General features: G+C 38.7%; 1 protein-coding gene across 1 annotated transcript; it reads left to right on the forward strand.

Annotated features, from left to right (window-relative positions):
• Positions 1-2,312: 2,312 nt before the first annotated feature.
• On the forward strand, positions 2,313-6,452 carry LOC147177526 (uncharacterized). The gene is made up of 8 exons (XM_086070540.1): positions 2,313-2,324; positions 2,417-2,502; positions 3,108-3,141; positions 3,220-3,273; positions 3,430-3,579; positions 5,855-5,936; positions 6,199-6,323; positions 6,436-6,452. Coding segments are annotated over exons 2-8 (501 nt in total). The 5' UTR covers positions 2,313-2,324; positions 2,417-2,448; the 3' UTR covers positions 6,438-6,452.
• The last annotated feature ends 11,099 nt before the right edge of the window (positions 6,453-17,551 follow it).

Below are 17,551 nucleotides of genomic sequence, written 5' to 3' on the forward strand. Positions count from 1 at the left end.
TACAATTATCAGTCAATCCAATTTACATGAATCACATTAAAAAAAATACAATTTAAAAAAAAACATAAAAAGAAAAACATTTAAGTATCACTAATTATCAAATGATATTTCTTATTTGTTACAAATTTAAGAGACTTAAAGTAATTTTCCATTTCAATCAGAAACAATTTGAACAAAGGTTTCAATTTTAAAAATGTACATTTATGGATATAGAAATTTCCCCTTAAAACATACAAGTTAACCAAAGCTGACAATGTTTTGTTCTTAAACTCAAAATGTTTTTGCTTTCCAATATAATCTTGTTTTTCAATATCCTTCCAAAAAGCAGCACTAATAGGGCAATCAAAAAATAAATGTGTTACACTTTCCGGTACAACTTTACAAAAACAACATTTGTTATCAATATTTACAAAATGTGAAACATACATGTTTGTTGGGTAAATATTATGTAATATTTTTTAAATGTAGTTCTCTAACTTTATTTGTAATGAAGAACGTAAAAGGAACAAGCCATGCTTTATTCCAACTAATATTTCTTAACTGAGTATTAACAGGTAGGCCCCGTGGAAAGCACATTTAATATGGCTCAATATTAGACCAAGTAGTCCATACATTTAATGCAAAGGATTTGGTAATGGAGCATCATTGATTGATTGTTGTTGCAATGCTCAGCATCAAGAAATCATCAAGAAGACCTCCATCTGTGATTTGATCACAACACAGTTAGCAGTTAAGCAATGCTTCCATTTTAATTGATATGTGGACAAATTAGCTGAATTACTTTCGCATAAGCACGCGTGTGTGTGTGTGTGTGTGATGGGAGAGGGGGGGTCGCGTGTGAGAGAGATATTTATGTGTGTGTGTGTGTGGTTTTCTTACATCAATTGCTGTGTGTCTTAAGAACACAATAGTTAACATTATTATGATTACATATACATTTATTATTAGCAACAGAAACATCAGCTGTTAAGGCCACTAGTGGAGGAAGTATTGAAGGACTGAGTGACTCAAGTCATGGTGATGAGGAGGTGGTGCCGTTCTTGGAGGAGAAGGAAGAGGAAGGTGTGTTGGCCTCATTGAAGGAGGAGGTGGAGGAGAAGGAACCGAATGAAGTAGGAGGTACTAGTAAGCAGACTTGCACAGATTGTGTTGGGCTCTTGTACTGGGTCGGCAATTGTCCTGTATTATGCGTAGAATTCACTGTTACACAATAATTTTACGTTTATGTTCCAAGTAACTCACAGGAATATCTAAGCCTAACATTGAAGTTTTATTTAATTTTATTACATGACAAATTAGCATTTACCATTTTTACATAATTTGAACACAAACCTGGCAAATAAAACGTTTGTGGTACATATTCATTAGTGTATTAAAGCCTATTTATTTGAAATGCATAATCCTCAGATTTATGTATTTAGTATTAATAAAGTATAATTACTCCAATTAAGTAATAATGAGAGTATTTATTTAAAACACATAAATTATATTGTTTGAATTGCATAATAATCAGGTTATCTATACAAGATGAATAGCATATACTTGTTTGATTTACATTTTATGTATCTTATCTAATACACATAATTATTCAAAATACATGACATTTATGTATTTTCCATCCAGTGCAAATGAACATTCAGACCACCTTGTTGATTTAACTGATTTATTATAATTTACACTTGTCCATTCAGACTTGAATTAGCCACTATTAACCTCTAAATAACAATATAATAAAGTTTAATTTTCAATTGTAAAAATAAATAAATTTGCATATGATACAAAACTTGACATTAGGCATAAAACAAGTTCAATAAACCCGTCAGAATAATTCATCTCAACTAGAGCAAAGTGCAAAACTCAGTGCAATAACTTGAATCACACACACACACGCCCCATGACTCGAGGATACTTCGAAACGGGCAAACTGAGCCATGCCGCCCCACAATGACTTGTACAATGGAGTTCATGGCATAATTCATTTACTACCCTTAATGACAAATGACATTCTCTGGCATTTAGAACCAATGACAACGCAGAGAATTCACCAATTCACAAAAATAATAATTGAAGAAAGAAAAGATCAATATATACATATATACACAAGTATATATCATATATACACACACACACACACACCTTTAGTTGTTATTGTGTTGTTATTGTTATTGATTCATTCCAGCCTCAAGTGTCATTATTCCTTACAACAAACCATGGAAACTTCCATATAAGGTTTGAGGGGATGGAATACACAAGAGACACACCCTCTATCCAAACTATAAAATGAGATGAGGCACCAGTTACCAAAAGCACACCTGGCAGCACTGGTAAGACAAAATGACTCCTTTGTTACCTGCATTGTTTTGACTTCAAATTCTCTCTCACACATACTTACACACTTTTAACGATTTACCTTCAGTTTTTTCTTCATTTTTAGACAACAGCAACACCATGACGCCAATTGTTATCACTGTTCTGCTCCTGTCTGTTGCATCTGTTTCTCCAGTAAGATCAAGTTTACAAACCCATAATAAACTGTTTAGCATTAGAAAATTATAGGATTTGGTGTTTTCAAAGTTTAAGTTAAACTTTTGGCATTGTATTTGCCAGGTATGTATGGGTTGATTTCATATCAATTGTTCAATTATTGTATGTATGAATGTATTTGAATTATTGGCAGTTGTTATCATTGAAATCGTGTTGTTATTAAGAAAAAATAAATATTAAGTACATTAATATTTTTCAAAATTTTAATGCCAAAAAGTATTTATGATTTACAACGTGTGAACGTTCTGAACATTCTAATTCCATCTTTGGATCTAAAGGATTTTTCTCCTGTTGCTTAATATGCCTTTACATAAAAATGAACACAAAACCACTTTAGTGCCTATAGAAATCCCTTTTCTTTTTTTTTCTTTTTACTTTTTTATCTTCTGCAACTGGTCCGTCTTTTTAACTCAAGCTTTACCGTTAATGCCACTGTTGAGAGCCTCATTATGTTGTTTCAATACACCAGAGGGATCTGTGAGCTGAAGAACTAGGATGAAACAGCCATGAAAACAAGATTTAAAAACTGATTTATCTTTTATTTGTTTGTTTGTTTGTTTAAGGTCGCAATAAATACAAAAAGCAGAAAGACAACTGGTACGTAAAATCATATGGAACTGTACAACTGTTATAGTGCTTCTTTGTGACTGCATTTTGTTGTCGTTATTTTTCCAGAAGAATCTGGGACTTTTGTGAAAATTGAAAAGGCAAACGCAAATGTTACCTCAAGTAAGTATTTTCATTTGAAAAATCAAACATGTCAATGAAAGGCAACATTTTGCAGACATATTATGGAAATATTGACCTAATGACAGTTTGAACGACACTCTCTGTTAAACATGACATACCTCACTGTCTGAATATTTGTTGTCTGTCATTCTACAGCCGCCCACCTGATACACGGGGACATTATGGTTAACACGGACAACGATGATGGTATTTTGAGGAATGCTGTCCCCTGCACCAGTGCGGGATGTAAATGGCCTAAAACCGGAAGGAAAGTCAAAATCCCCTATGAAATCTCCAATGTGTTCAGTAAGTCAAAATGTAACCCTTACTTGTTATTGTTGTGACTTTTGTTCCCATCAGGGATCGCCAAAGAAAGTCCGTCAAATTATTTGTTTGGCATGATTTGAACACTAGATGCCCATCCATACAAAGCCCACCCCCCTTACCCAAACAGGGTTTGAACCCCAGCAGTGGCTTTGTAATGGGGCGCTATGACCTCAATGTTAAGTGTAAAAGTGATAAATGATGAAACTTACCATAAGCTGATGTATCTGGCAATTGCGTCCTTTCCCGCTAAATAAACAATGGGACGTGTTGAGACCAATCCCACTTCAGAAACGTCAAATTAGATGACCGCACACTGCATAGAATCATGAATAATACTACTGTATTTAACATCAGGATATATATATATATATATATATATATATTTAAAAAAAGCTAATTTTTAAAAATTAATCGTCATATTTTGACAATTGTTTTTGTATAAGATATTCCATTGATGAGCTAAAATGTTGTCCACTGTAAGATTTGCTATTATGTCAAATAAATTTTACTTTCGTGACAAAGTGACTCATCCTTAAAAAGTTACTTTAAGTAACACTTTGATCAATGAGTGTGTGTGTGTGTGTCTGCAGCCAGAAAACAGAAGAGAACAATAAAAAAAGCCCTGAAAGAGTTAAAAAAAGGAGAGCACACAACCTGCATTCGCTTTGTCAAGAAGACTAAAAAGGATACAAACTTTATATCCTTCATATCTGACACTGGGTAAGAATTATATAAGCATTTAGCAACTCTATGACCTTGACTAAACTGGTTCAAGTTTTTATTTTGTCAATGCTATTGTTTTCCAGCTAATGTGCACACAAAAAAAGTCCTCCACTTTGAGTTGATGGACTAGAATTGCTCAACTTGGCATTGCAAATCATGCAGTTAGGATGCTGATTTCCATCACTCAACTTGATATTTATAGAACACTTTAAAACAACCACCGTTGTTTTTTTCAAGATAGAGCCCAGGGGCAGCATATGCAATGAAAACAGCCGAGGCCTCAGAATTGAACCCTGCGGAATACCATACGTTGCATTAGACATGTGAAGTCATATTGCACATACCGATCACTTTCTTGTTTTGCTCAACAGTATGAAGGGATTACAATAATAAAGAAGTCACACATTTTACAATCACAACAGTTACTAGTGAGCAAACCAAATTCTCTGCAGCACAGACAGGGTTATTACAGTTTTGGAATTTTAGTTAGTTTTTATTTAATTTCAAGTTTTGTTTTGTACATTTACTCGCAGTTAATTCAAATTCGTTTTCAGGGTGGTTTTGTTGGTTATCATTAGTTTTATTTAATTTTTTTAAATGTTGAGTTTTAGTTTAGTTGTACTGTAGTTTAGTTTCAGTATTAGTTGTTATCTTTTTTTAATGTGTATTACTTTTGCGCAATATTTAATAAACATCATGGTAAAATGAAAAAAAGTAACACATTTCTTACCTAGCGTCGCATTTGGACTGAGTTAAATGAAAAAGCAGGTGAGCCGAGCCATCAAAAGTCAAGCAGGCAAAATTGGAGCGACGTCATCTGAAGGTGTTTTTCTATTGGCTGCTGCTAAATGACATTACTTCTGTGTGACACACTTTCAAACGTCTTTGTTCCAGTTAATATCGAAATAAATATACTTAAAATCACATTTGAAGTCATCCCCAAAAGCTCATGTATTAAATTAATTACCAAAGCCTAAAACGAAGACGACATTTTTTACCATAATTAGACTTAATTTTAGTTAGTTTTGTAAACATAAAATGTAGTTTCAGTTCATTTTTGTTTTTTTAAGAAGCATTTTCATTTTTATTTTATTATATTAATTATATTGTTTTTGGAATTTTTGTTTTAGTTTTTTCGACAACTAAAATAACCTTGAGCACAGATAGGCCAAGCAAAAAGGTTGTGTGTTCAAATACATTGTGCAGCACGAGGTTCTCCATGCACTTGGATTCCATCATGAGCACGTCCGATCCGACAGAGACGACAACGTCATCATTAATTTTCAGAACATTCAACCAGGTCAGCTTGTCAACATATCTTGTACAGAACTAGTACTGGAAGCACTTGAGAGCATATTGTAAAATGGCTCCGGAAATTTGCTGGTGTAAAGTAACCACTTCACGCTTACTGTCAATTGGATGATGGATACTTTTTGTCAGAACGGCATTCACATTATCATGTGTCTTACGTCTTACTGAAAGAATTTTAAATGAAGTTCCATGTTTTGTTTTGCTTTATCCTTGTATGCAGGTGTGGAAAGAAACTTTCAGATTGCAAACACAAACAACTTGGGTACACCCTATGATTTTGACTCAGTGATGCATTACGGCAAGTGAGTAAATCTGTCCAACCATGATCCCATCCATTTCTATGTACACGCCTTTAACTTGCTGTTTTCTAACATCCACTCACAACAGATGTTTGATCCATAGATAATATGTACATGTAATATATATTGTAATTTGTTATATAAAATTTTCAAAAACATGAATGGTCATCTGCAATGGGATGCTAACATTTATTTTATAATAATTTAATATTGTGGTGATGTAAATTGATGACAAAACCCACACGCTAAATTGTGTTGTTTGTAGATATGACTTCAGCAAAAATGGCCAACCAACCATCGTTGCCAGAGATAGTTCTGTCACAAGTTTTGGCACTGCGACAGAGATGAGTGCCAATGATTATGCACGTGTCAACGAACTTTACGAGTGCTGTCAGTTAACACTTTGTCTGATACTTTATGAAGAAACACTTGCTGTAAAACACGCGTCTGCTTTACTGGATAATGTAGCCTGTTAATTGCTTTTTTGGTTTTTACCAATCAGAAACTTCATGACAGAGGTCCCATTGAGGTCACCAGTGATACGTGCGTCACACGACAGCACATTGAAGGACTCAGCATATCATTTTAAACGCATTGGCACTTATTTATATAATGCAGTAATGTAAATATACTCGAATGAAAAAATAAATCAATACATTTTAAAGAAGTCATTGTGTGACTTTTGTCATTAAGGTTCCTTCTCATCACCCTTGTTTTTGTTTTACGTTTGTATTTGACTTTGTTTCATGTTGTGTCTTGTCTTGTTGTTCATGTCTTGTTCTTTTTTTTCTTTTTTCTTTTTCTTTCTAATAAAGAGCTCAGTATTGTTCATTCGGAAATGTCATCATCATTGCTCTTTATTTGTTTTTTTATTATTATTATTATTATTTTTTTTTATATATATGTATATTTTTTTTTTTGTGTGTGTGTGGGTGAGAATGTGTATGTGCGTGCGTGCGTGTGTGTGTGCGTGTATTTGTTAGCTCACCAAAAAAACCTATTAGAAAAAATCTCATACCGTTCACCTAAACCGAACACCGCCGTCAGGAGACCCGAGGGGACCAAAGAAAACCAAGGAAGGTGAAATCCAGCACCGACCAGACACCACCCACCAGAACTCCTCCCCAACCCAAGAAACATCCAGACCCCAACAAATCCAAAAAACATAAAATCAGGGAGGCCTCAAGAGACCGAAGGAGAGACCGAGAAAAGGAAGGAAGGACAGACAAAGCCGCGTGAGATCCACAGACACCAGCCTCCACCGATTCAATGACCTGAGGAGGAAACAGATTGTGTCTGAGTTTCGGTAGATGCTGGTGTGGTGGATCTGGCATGCATGAAAATCTCCACCAAAGAGGGGAGCCGTCGACCCCCGCCGGAACAGAGCAAGCGCAACACCTCAGGGCCCCCCAGGCCGCGGCAGCGCCAAAGGACGACCCCCGGGCCCCGCCAGGGCCACCGGACGGAGAGCAAACCCAGGAGCAGGAGCGCGCCCCGCCCCAACACGGCCCGCGCCCCCGACCCAACGCAGCAGGATGGGGCACTGCAGGCCCGCCAGGCACCCCACCGGCCCCCAACCCCCGCACCCCCCACGACCCCCGCCCCCCATACACCCACCCCAACCCAGCCCCAGCCGCCCCCAGGTCCCCAATCCCCCAGACACCCCCCACACCCCCACCCCGCAACCCCCACCACCGCCCCCCCCCAACAAAGCCGCCCCGACCCCACCCCCGACCAACCGGCAGCCCCCAAGTTGTGTGGTGTATTAAAATTGGAGGGGAGTTGTAGGGTGAAGACGGTGTTTCCACCCTACCCCACCCCCCAAAGTGTGTTATGTGCCCTATATGTCTATAAAAGTGTATTGTGCAAACCTAGTGTAGTGAGTTAAGAGGAGCGACCAGCGGGGCCCTCCCCAACCGGGCGGGGGCAGGAGGCGCACCGGCCCACCAAGCCCCCACCCACCCCACCGGGACCCCGGCGGGCATATGGGACCCGTCCGGCGGGGCGATAGGGCTCGCCCCCCGGATACTGGGTCCCGCCCGAGGTGCCAGGACGCCCACTGGAGCGGGGCGGGCATGACATCAAACCCCAGCCACCCCCGCCGGCCCCCGTAGCACTGAGACCCGGGCCATGGATGGAGCCCCCGGCCCAGGGGAGGGGAAGGAAGGCGTACCGGGGAGGGGGAAGGGAGGGGGGAAGGAGACGACAAGAAGGGCAGGGGGCAGCGGCAGGGCCGCAGAGAGAGGGGGAGAGGAGGAGGAAGGGTGACGAGGGAGAAGGGACAGGGAGGCGGAGGACGGGCGGGGAGAGGCAAGGAGGGAGAGGCAGCAAGGGGGAGGGGAGAGGGACCCACCGGGCACCCCGGCGGCCCACAGGCCTCGAACCGCGTCGCCGGGCCCAGAGCGACGGGCGGCGCCGCAACGCCCCGCAACGCAGCACCCCCCAAGAGACCCAGGGAACGGCCAAGACGCAGCCGCCACCCAGCAGCCAACAGAGGGGCAGACCCGCCCACGCCCAGCCAGGGGGGACAGCACCCACAGAATGAACCCACTGGCATGCCGTGAATCCGAATATCAACCCCTGGTGCCCATCGGAGGCGAATCCGCTCGATCCCGCTGGCAGCAGCCGGGTTCCTGACTATAGAAACACAACCATTAGTTACAAATTACAATACAGAAATAATACAGAAAATACAGAAACATCAATGCAAGTTATAACGCTGCTGTGGCTCTCGCTAACAGGCAGAATTAAGATCCAAGTTTAGGTTAAAAAATTCTATGTACGTAGACCATGTTTCTTTAAATTTTGACATTTGGTTTTTATGTGAGGCAGATATTTTTTCCATTAAAATATGATTTATGAGGAGGTTAGACCATTGGTCGATATTCAAAGTTTGTTTATTTTTCCAGTTAACAAGAATTGTTTTTTTTGCGATAGTAAGGGCTACAAGTATAGATTGAAATTGTTTATGTGGTAAGTCAGTTGTTGTTAAGTCACCTAGCAAACACAAGTTTGGAGAGAACGGTATCCTACAGTCCAAGACAGCGGAAAGTTTTTCTAAGACTTTAGTCCAGAAACACATAACCGGAGTACATAACCATAAAGCATGAAAATAAGTGTCTGTAGTGTTTTGTAAACACTGGAGAACAATGTCGGAGTCTGAGAGTCCCATTTTCTTCATCATATATTGAGTAATGTATGTTCTGTGAATAATTTTATATTGGATAAGTTGTAAATTTGTGTGTTTTGTCATTTTAAAAACGTTTTCACAAACTTGAATCCAAAAGACAGATTCCGGAGCTATAGACAAGTCTGTTTCCCATTTCGAGATGGGTAAAGACGTTTTATCAGTATATGAAAGTAACTTATATATTTTGAGAGTTTTTTTGTTGTTGTCGGAGAAAGCTTGGTAATATCTTTAGCTAAAACAGGCGGTTGGAGCGTACCCTGGAGTGTTGGAATTTGTTTCTTTATCATACTTTTAACTTGCAAATAATGTAAAAAGTTTCCGTTTTTTATTTTGTATTTTTGGAGCAAGGATGTATATGATATAAACATATTATCTGAGAAGAGATGGTGGAGATGTGTAATTCCTTTCTGCTCCCACACATTCAAATAAAACGATTGGTTGTTAATTTGAAAGTCGGGGTTATGCCATAGGGGAGAAAGCCCGCAGGGCTCCACTTGGGCTTTTGTCATTTCTAGTGCCTTCCACCAGGCAGTCAGGGTGGCGGAAATCATTGGATTTTTAAAGCAGTTATGTCGCTTAATCGATGTTGTAATAAAGAGTAAATCTAGGAGTCTGAGGTTATTACAATCCTTCTGTTCTAGTTCCAGCAAACAGTTAGTATCTCTATTGGGTTGTGCCCATAAAATAATATATTGTAGCTGGTTGGCTATATAATAGTGCATAAAATTTGGTGCCTCTAGACCTCCTTTGGATTTATTTTTCTGAAGAGTAGATAGACTAATCTTTGCTTCTTCTTTTTTTTCCAGTAAAATTTTGTAACGGCTGAGTCCAACAACTCATTTTAATAGTGGCTATTCGTCCTATTAGAGAAATAGGAAGATTATTCCAGCGCTCCAAGTCACTATAAATGCTATCCAGAAGTGGAGTGAAATTTAAATGAACTAAATCAGTTAATTTAGGTGAGATTTTTATGCCTAAGTATTTTAAATTACCTATAGGAAATGAGTAGTATGGGTCCTGGCTTGCAGGGTTCCATGAATTTTCTGTAATAGGTAGAAGTGTTGATTTTGTCCAGTTAATAGAATAGTCTGATAACTGTGAGAATTTAGTTATTAAGTTAAATACTCCCCCTAACGAAATAGCAGGCTTTTCTAAATAAAGTAAAATATCATCGGCATATAGATTAATTTTATGTTCTGTTACCCCAGAGTGAATTCCTTGAATCATTCTTTCCTGGCGTATGGCTAATGCAAGCGGTTCAATAAATATTGCAAATAATAAAGGCGACAGTGGGCATCCCTGTCTTGTGCCTCTCTGTAGAGTAAAACTCTTAGATATAATCCCATTAGTAGTAACAGTAGCTTTAGGAGAATCATATAATACTGACACCCAGTGAATAAATGACTTCCCAAAGCCAAATTTATTTAAAACAGCAAAGAGGAAGGACCAGTTAACTTTATCAAAAGCTTTTTCTGCATCCAATGATATAATAACTGCCTTTTTATCATGCCGCTGTGACATACTAATAAGGTTAAAGAGCCTTCTAATATTATTAGTAGAGTGACGCTCTTTAATAAAGCCTGTTTGGTCGCTATGAATGATTGTCGGGATTACTGTTTCTAATCTAGATGTAAAAGCCTTAGTGATAATTTTTAATATCAGTGTTAATTAGTAAAATCGGACGGTAACTTGATGGAAGGGTGGGGTCTTTTTCTGGCTTTAATAAAAGTTTAATTGCTGCTGTATTCATGTGTGGGCGTATGTGACCATTAGTTTTAATTTCTGTTACTACTCTTAAGAATAGTGGAGCAAGCATTGACCAGAAGTGCTTTAAAAATATAGCCGGATAACCATACTATCTAGAGCACTGTACAACTCGTTTATAGTAAGTGGTGCATCTAACATATCTTTATATTCAGTAGTTACCTGAGGTTTATTTAAGCTACTGAGGAATGCCTCAATATGCTCTGGGTTAGGTTTATTAGTTTCTGAGTATAGGTTGTGATAATAATTATAAAAAATTTGATTAATTTCTTCTGGTGATTGTGTACATTCACTAGTTGTCCCTTTAATAGCCGTTATAAGCGATTTTTCCCGATTACGTTGAAGTTGGTTTGCAAGAAATTTACCTGATTTGTTATTATATTCAAAGTTGTTGTATCTCAATTGTTGTATTATAAACTCTGTCTTTTTAGTTAACATATCGTCTAACTGTATTTTTGTATTTTGTAAGTCAGTCCATATTTGGTTATTTGGGTTTATTGCGCACTCATCCGTCAGTTGTTTAATTTTATCTTCCAAGTCTTTTTCTAATTTTTGATCCTGTTTCTTTTTATAAGATGAATATGATATAATTTTACCTCTAATTACTGCTTTCCCAGCTTCCCAGAGAAGATCTGGAGATAGGTCTGGAGAGTCATTTATTTCCAAAAAGTCTGCCGATTCTTTTCTTATAATTTTGTCAAATTCTGCGTCGTTTAGTAGTGAGATGTTAAAACGCCATGTAGGTGGTGGTTTAAAGGTATAATCAACTTGTAGGGAAAGGGAGACTGGTGCATGGTCGCTAATAATAATAGGATGTATTTTTGTAACGGTTTTATCAGCAATAGAATTATTTGTAAGAAAAAAATCAATTCTTGAAAAGGACCGGTGCACAGCGGAAAAGAAGGTAAATTCCTTCTTATTTGGGTTTTTAAGTCTCCAGCTGTCGACGAGGCCAAAGTCATCCATATATTCCCCTATTACTTTTGTAGATTGTGATCGCCTTATACATGTTGTTTTATTAGAACGATCTATTAATGGATTTAAGGTTGTGTTAAAGTCTCCTCCAATAATAATAGTAGAGTTCGCTGCTAATTCAAACAGCTTAGAGAAAAATTCATGGAAAAAGGCCGGATCATCATTATTAGGGGCATATAAATTACCGAATGTATATATTTTATTAAATATAGTCACCTGAATAATAATGTATCGGCCCTCTGGGTCTGTTATTGTATTATTTAGAGTAAAGAGTAAATTCTTATGTATGAGTATACAGACTCCCCTTTGTCTACTGTTATAAGGGGCAGAGTACGCTTGGCTAAAATTTTTATCAATAAGTAATTTTTCTTCAGATTTTTGTAGGTGGGTTTCTTGTAGGAGGCAAATATCTGCTTTTAATTTTAAGAGATGGTCTAAAGTTTTTATTCTTTTTGCCTGTGAGCGAGCGCCACAAACATTCCAGGAAACCAGAACTAATTTATGCATACAAATAATATAAACTCAGTCCTATGTATATATCTGTATAGGCCATTTGCCACCACTGGCATGTTATAGGATAGAATCAAAGTGGTTAGGTGATTTATATAGTTTGTGTAAAATATGAGGTAACGTATAAGGTAACGTGTAAGGTAATGTGTAAGGTAACGTGTAAGGTAACGTGTAAGGTAACGTGTAAGTAAATAAAAACGAGTAGGGAGGTGAAAGTGAAGGAAATTAACAGGGGATTAAACATAACAATACACCAGTAACCCAAGCGAGATTTTTTTAATATTATATTCATAATATAGCCTAAACATAATAAGTATTCATATTTTTGGTTTTATAACCACATATACAGTATATGTATACACCTAGTAATCAAACTAAGTTTAGTTCCACCAATGCCAATTAGAACAGCCAGGGAGTGGAATTGGGGTTCCGGAATAGTTGGCCATCGATATATAACTTATCAACGGCTATCGTAGTCCGTTTATCCGCCTGCCTATTTTGTTTCATTATAGGAAACAGTACCTTTCGCCGCTCATTGATCTCTCTCGGGAATTGATCATTCATTCCAAATGAGGTCCCTTTAAGCTCCCGTCCTTTACTTTTAACAAATAATTTCTGTTTAAAATGCTCAAACTTGGCAATAATAGGACGGGTTTGTTGCCTCTACGAGCTCCAAGCCGATGTACCCGGTCAAAAGAGATGTTATTTACCGTCTCCTGAGGAATTTTTAATGACGTCGTCATAAATTTTTTTATCTCAACCTCTGGGTTATCAGAGGTATTCTCGGATATACCTGAGAATATTAAATTCTCCCGCATACTACGGGATTGGACATTTAAAACTGTTTCTTTTAGCGTTTTATTCTCCTTTTTCATAGTTTCCAGCTCGGCTGAAACAGCCGCGAGTGAAGAGTGTAGCTCGGCATTTTCCCGTTGAAGGACACTTACCTGCTGACTGACGAATTCCAGGCTTACCTTTAATTCTTTGACGTCCTCGAGGATGAGGCCGAGGACGTCAAGTTTTTTATTTATGGACTCCAGCACACTGACCGAAACGTCCGTAGTGGTTAGGTCGTCCGTGTCCGTCGCTGAGTCGTTTTTCCTCTTCTTCGAAGAAGGTTTCTTCGACGGTTTCTCGACGGAAGGATCCTCCATCGCGCAGCTGTAAAAATATCCGTCGATGAAACGTTCAAGGTCCTCCACGTTGGGTGGTATTTCAGATCTGCCGGATGAAAGAGAGAAGAGAAAAGCCAAGATATATGATGGTTAAATTTGGATTAGTTTAGTATAATAGAGCTAGTTCTATCTTAGCAGCAGGGCGCCGCCATGTTAGGGTTTCTGGTCTCGCTGTAGGTCTCGCGATAGTCACAGCATCTCGTGAGCGACTTCCTGCTCCGTATCATCGTCGGCAAACATTGAGTGAAGCGGGAGGTGGAAAAAAATGTGATGGTGAAAAAGGTGAAAAATGTCAGCAGCCCCGTAATTGCGTTCCAAGTCCTTGAGATCTTCCTCGTTGTCTCATCAGTTTGCTTATATTTAGGCCCCGTCCGGCTTCGTTCCTCAAACAAATCTTTTTTTCAACTTTACTGCAATTTACAGAACAAACATGGCACGTATCGAAACAACATGAAGAAGACGAACACGGGAGAAGTGACAATGGCGGCTGATTCAAGTACAACACCGCTTGTTGAACGTGGGAATAAAGAAGCAAAATATTATGCTGCAAAAGCATAAGCAAGCAAAGGAGGCTGCGCAAAGCGACTACGACACGGCTATCCGCCATTGTTGTTGACAGACTGACGGTTCGCGCGCAGTGGTCCAGCGTGTCAAGTCCAAAGAATTTTATATGCCCATCGTCGGATCTCATATCTACAGAGGAGCGATGTGGGAGAAGGTAAAAAAAAATTGGGGGGAAAAGGAGACGAGCCTTTTCGATCTCCTCGTTGTGAAAGTTGCATTTCGACAGAGTTCGACAGGGTTCGGAATTGGTCGGAATATGTAGCATTTGTGTTCGGAGTTATTTGAAGTTGTCGCCATTATTTTTTTAACATGTTTGAAATTGCCTTGCGAACCGATTGTTTCACCAACATGCGCATTTGCTCGTAATCCCGTCGTAATTCATCGTAATTTGTCATGAATGTGTCGGCAAAGTTCGTTCCAAGGTCCCAGTCATAAATTCATTCTGACGCCCAAACACTTTAGTGAGAGAGCACTTTTGTTGAGGCGGAGCGCGCTCTGTTTAAAGATGTGCGGCATTAAAATCGAAACGAAAAACAAAAAGCTAACATATTGTTGCAAATTCCGTTCTAATATTTCCAGATTTCCACGTCTGCCATGTACTCATAAATTTAGGTGACAATCAGTCGTGTTTCTTTTTTGTTTTGTTTTGTTTTTAACATAAAGTGACATAATGTTTTGTGTCTAGCGGCCGGGAGTCATCGCGACGTGAACAATAATAATAATAATACTGCAAATTTTGTTCTAATATTTATTAGCATTTATTATCATGAGCACATGTATGCATGTATTTCCGTGACACGTTTTTCATTCATAATGACACCAAAAGGGACCGGTTATTGCGTGTTACCTGCGACAATTTTTTTCATTCTTTCTCAAAGGAAGAATAGATGAAACCTGAGTGGGTATGAATAAATTATGCCAATACTTGACAATTTTTATAGCACAATACAGTCCAGTCCTTAACAATTTTGTGAGTTCTTTGTTCAGCTTAAGCCTGGTTCACACGACAGGAGAATTGGCCCTCCCAACAATCGTAAGGACTCGCCGACTCGCAAACGATAATCTTAACAGATAATCTTGCCGTAAGTGTTGATACCACACACGGCACATCCCAATATCTGCGCTCCGAAGGACCTCCGACTTGAAATTGGGGATATTCAACATATTAGATTGTTTTGGCCCGACTTCACTCCATGTGCGGTGTGCCCCAAGGACAAACCAATGCACAGCCAGTTGACAGTGATGCGAAGCCAATCAGAAAGCGAGCCAGCGAGAAAGCCGGTGCGGATTCCAAAATAAAAACAGCATGACGCAACAGAAAGTCCGTGCTTGAGCCATTACACTCCTTTTTAAAATTTTATTTCATTATATTTTTTATATAAGCACACACATACTGCACAAATGAACGTACGTACCGTTTCCCGGTAGGACACGAACCCTTGCCGCCAGCACCAAGGGCAAGTGATGCCTCGCCACCCAGAGCCAATTTAAACTCCTTTAAACAACGGCTTTTCTATTTATTCTGCTTTATCGGCTGAAAACCAGGAAGTATCGCGACTGGTCCTGCATGTGTGTTGACTCAGAAGTCACGTTTAATCTCGAGAGGTTTTGCGAGTCTTCCCGTCACTTTCATGAATGAACTCTGCTTGTGTGTGGTCTGTTGATTGTGCAGTGTGGCTGCACACCACACACGGTACGTTCAAAACTGTTACTCTCGTGATTTTTTCTCTTCACCTGTTGTCTCTCACAGTTTGGAAGTCGGCCAACAATTTTAAAATCTTGCCGTGTGAACCAGGCTTTAGAGGTTAACTCTTCGTCTACCGGATTCGGAAATTCCCAGCACTACAACCCTAACGTATAGCGCCACCAACAGGAATTCCCAAAAACTACATTTTTAATGGGAATTTGCAGAGCAATATCTTGGCAAGCTGTGCTCTCAGTATGAAACTGATCATGTACTGTAATGACTAACTATGGCCATTAGATGGCAGTGACAATTTTTTTTGGGCCATCTCATCCAATGGGGAACGAGGGGGGCCCCAGGTAGAAAAATTCATTCGGCTCATACTTGGGCCGCATGCTTGTGTTTCCTCTGGCTGTTTCCACGGGCCGAGTCCGGCCCACACACGGCATGACTTTACGGTTAAACATGAATGCGCCTGACATGGCCCAGTGTGTTTTTTTCTTTTTAAGAGCTCAGTATTGTTCATTCTGTAATTTTACCGATTCAACATGTCATCATCATTGCTCTTTTTTATTTTTATTTTATTTTTATTTTTATTTATTTAGTATGTGCGTGAGTATGTGTGTGCATGTGTGCGTGTGTGTGAGTGTGTACTCACAGGCCCAGTGTGTTTTTGACAACAGAAAAAGGCTCACTTCTGGTCCACATGCTGTCTTACTTTACGTATAATAAATTGGTCCACCTCATACACGACATACCAATTTCAAATTAAAACTCTGCTGCTGGCCCAGCTCTGGCCCATACATGACAAACTGATATCAAATTTTAAGATGTGCTACTGGCCCAAACCTGGCCCATGCACTGCATGAAAGGTTGTGTTGTCATGGAGATCTTGTGTCACATTCACACTCTAAAAAGAGAATTGTTGAACCAATTAAAGATTACAAATTGAATTGTTGACCAATTTAAAAAAAATGCTTCAATTGGTAACACATGATTCAATTAAGTTAGTCTAAAGTGAATATATTAAGTTGAATTAATTATGAGTTCATTAAGCTTAATTATTTGGATTGGAGTCACTTTGGATTAACTTAATTCAGGTGAATATATAATAGTTTAATGAACACATAACACACAATTAAACTCAATATTCACTTTGGACTAATTTAATTCAATTATGTTTTACCAGTTGAAGTTTTTTTTTTAAGTTGTCAACAATTCAATTCGTAATCTTAAATTGATTCAACAATTCTCTTTTGAGAGTGCAGTGTCTTTTTTCCAGCCGTATTTTTAAAATGCTGAAACATGACGTAACAGATTGCTGTTAAAAATTTTGATAAAATCATCTTATTAGAACAGTCTGACTTTGTTGCAGTTGTTGAATGGATTACAAAAAAAGTGCTAAAAATAGGAAGTGATCCCTGCTTTGATATTAACAAAATATTATATTATTTTGTTGAGTAGTATGTGTTTTGTGGAAAACTACTTCACCTTTATATTTTTATGCAGGATCGTGAGTGGTCGATGGTAACAATGAATACACAGAGACTTGATATGCTTTGCTAGAAAAACTGTGTCTTTTATTCCCCGCAAACAGCAATCAACATTTATACAGTGCTAGGATAATCGTACGTTTTATCCCCCGCAAACAGTAATCAACACCTGCGCTGTGCTCGAATGATTATACCTTTCATTCCCCGCAAACAGCAATATTCACAACTTGCTTTGCTAGAATGACTGTACCTTTTATTCCCCG

The sequence above is a fragment of the Leptonotus elevatus genome, chromosome 3 (assembly GCF_054856555.1).
Source record: "Leptonotus elevatus isolate MCC_2025b chromosome 3, RoL_Lele_1.0, whole genome shotgun sequence".
Classification (NCBI taxonomy): Eukaryota; Metazoa; Chordata; class Actinopteri; order Syngnathiformes; family Syngnathidae; genus Leptonotus; species Leptonotus elevatus.

Excerpts from the sequence above, each read along its gene's own strand:
- LOC147177526 (XM_086070540.1), top strand. The coding sequence starts at position 2,449 with ATGACGCCAATTGTTATCACTGTTCTGCTCCTGTCTGTTGCATCTGTT. Across the intron at positions 3,142-3,219 it reads AAAAAGCAGAAAGACAACTG|AAGAATCTGGGACTTTTGTG; the intron begins GTACGTAAAATC and ends TTATTTTTCCAG. Across the intron at positions 3,274-3,429 it reads AAACGCAAATGTTACCTCAA|CCGCCCACCTGATACACGGG; the intron begins GTAAGTATTTTC and ends GTCATTCTACAG.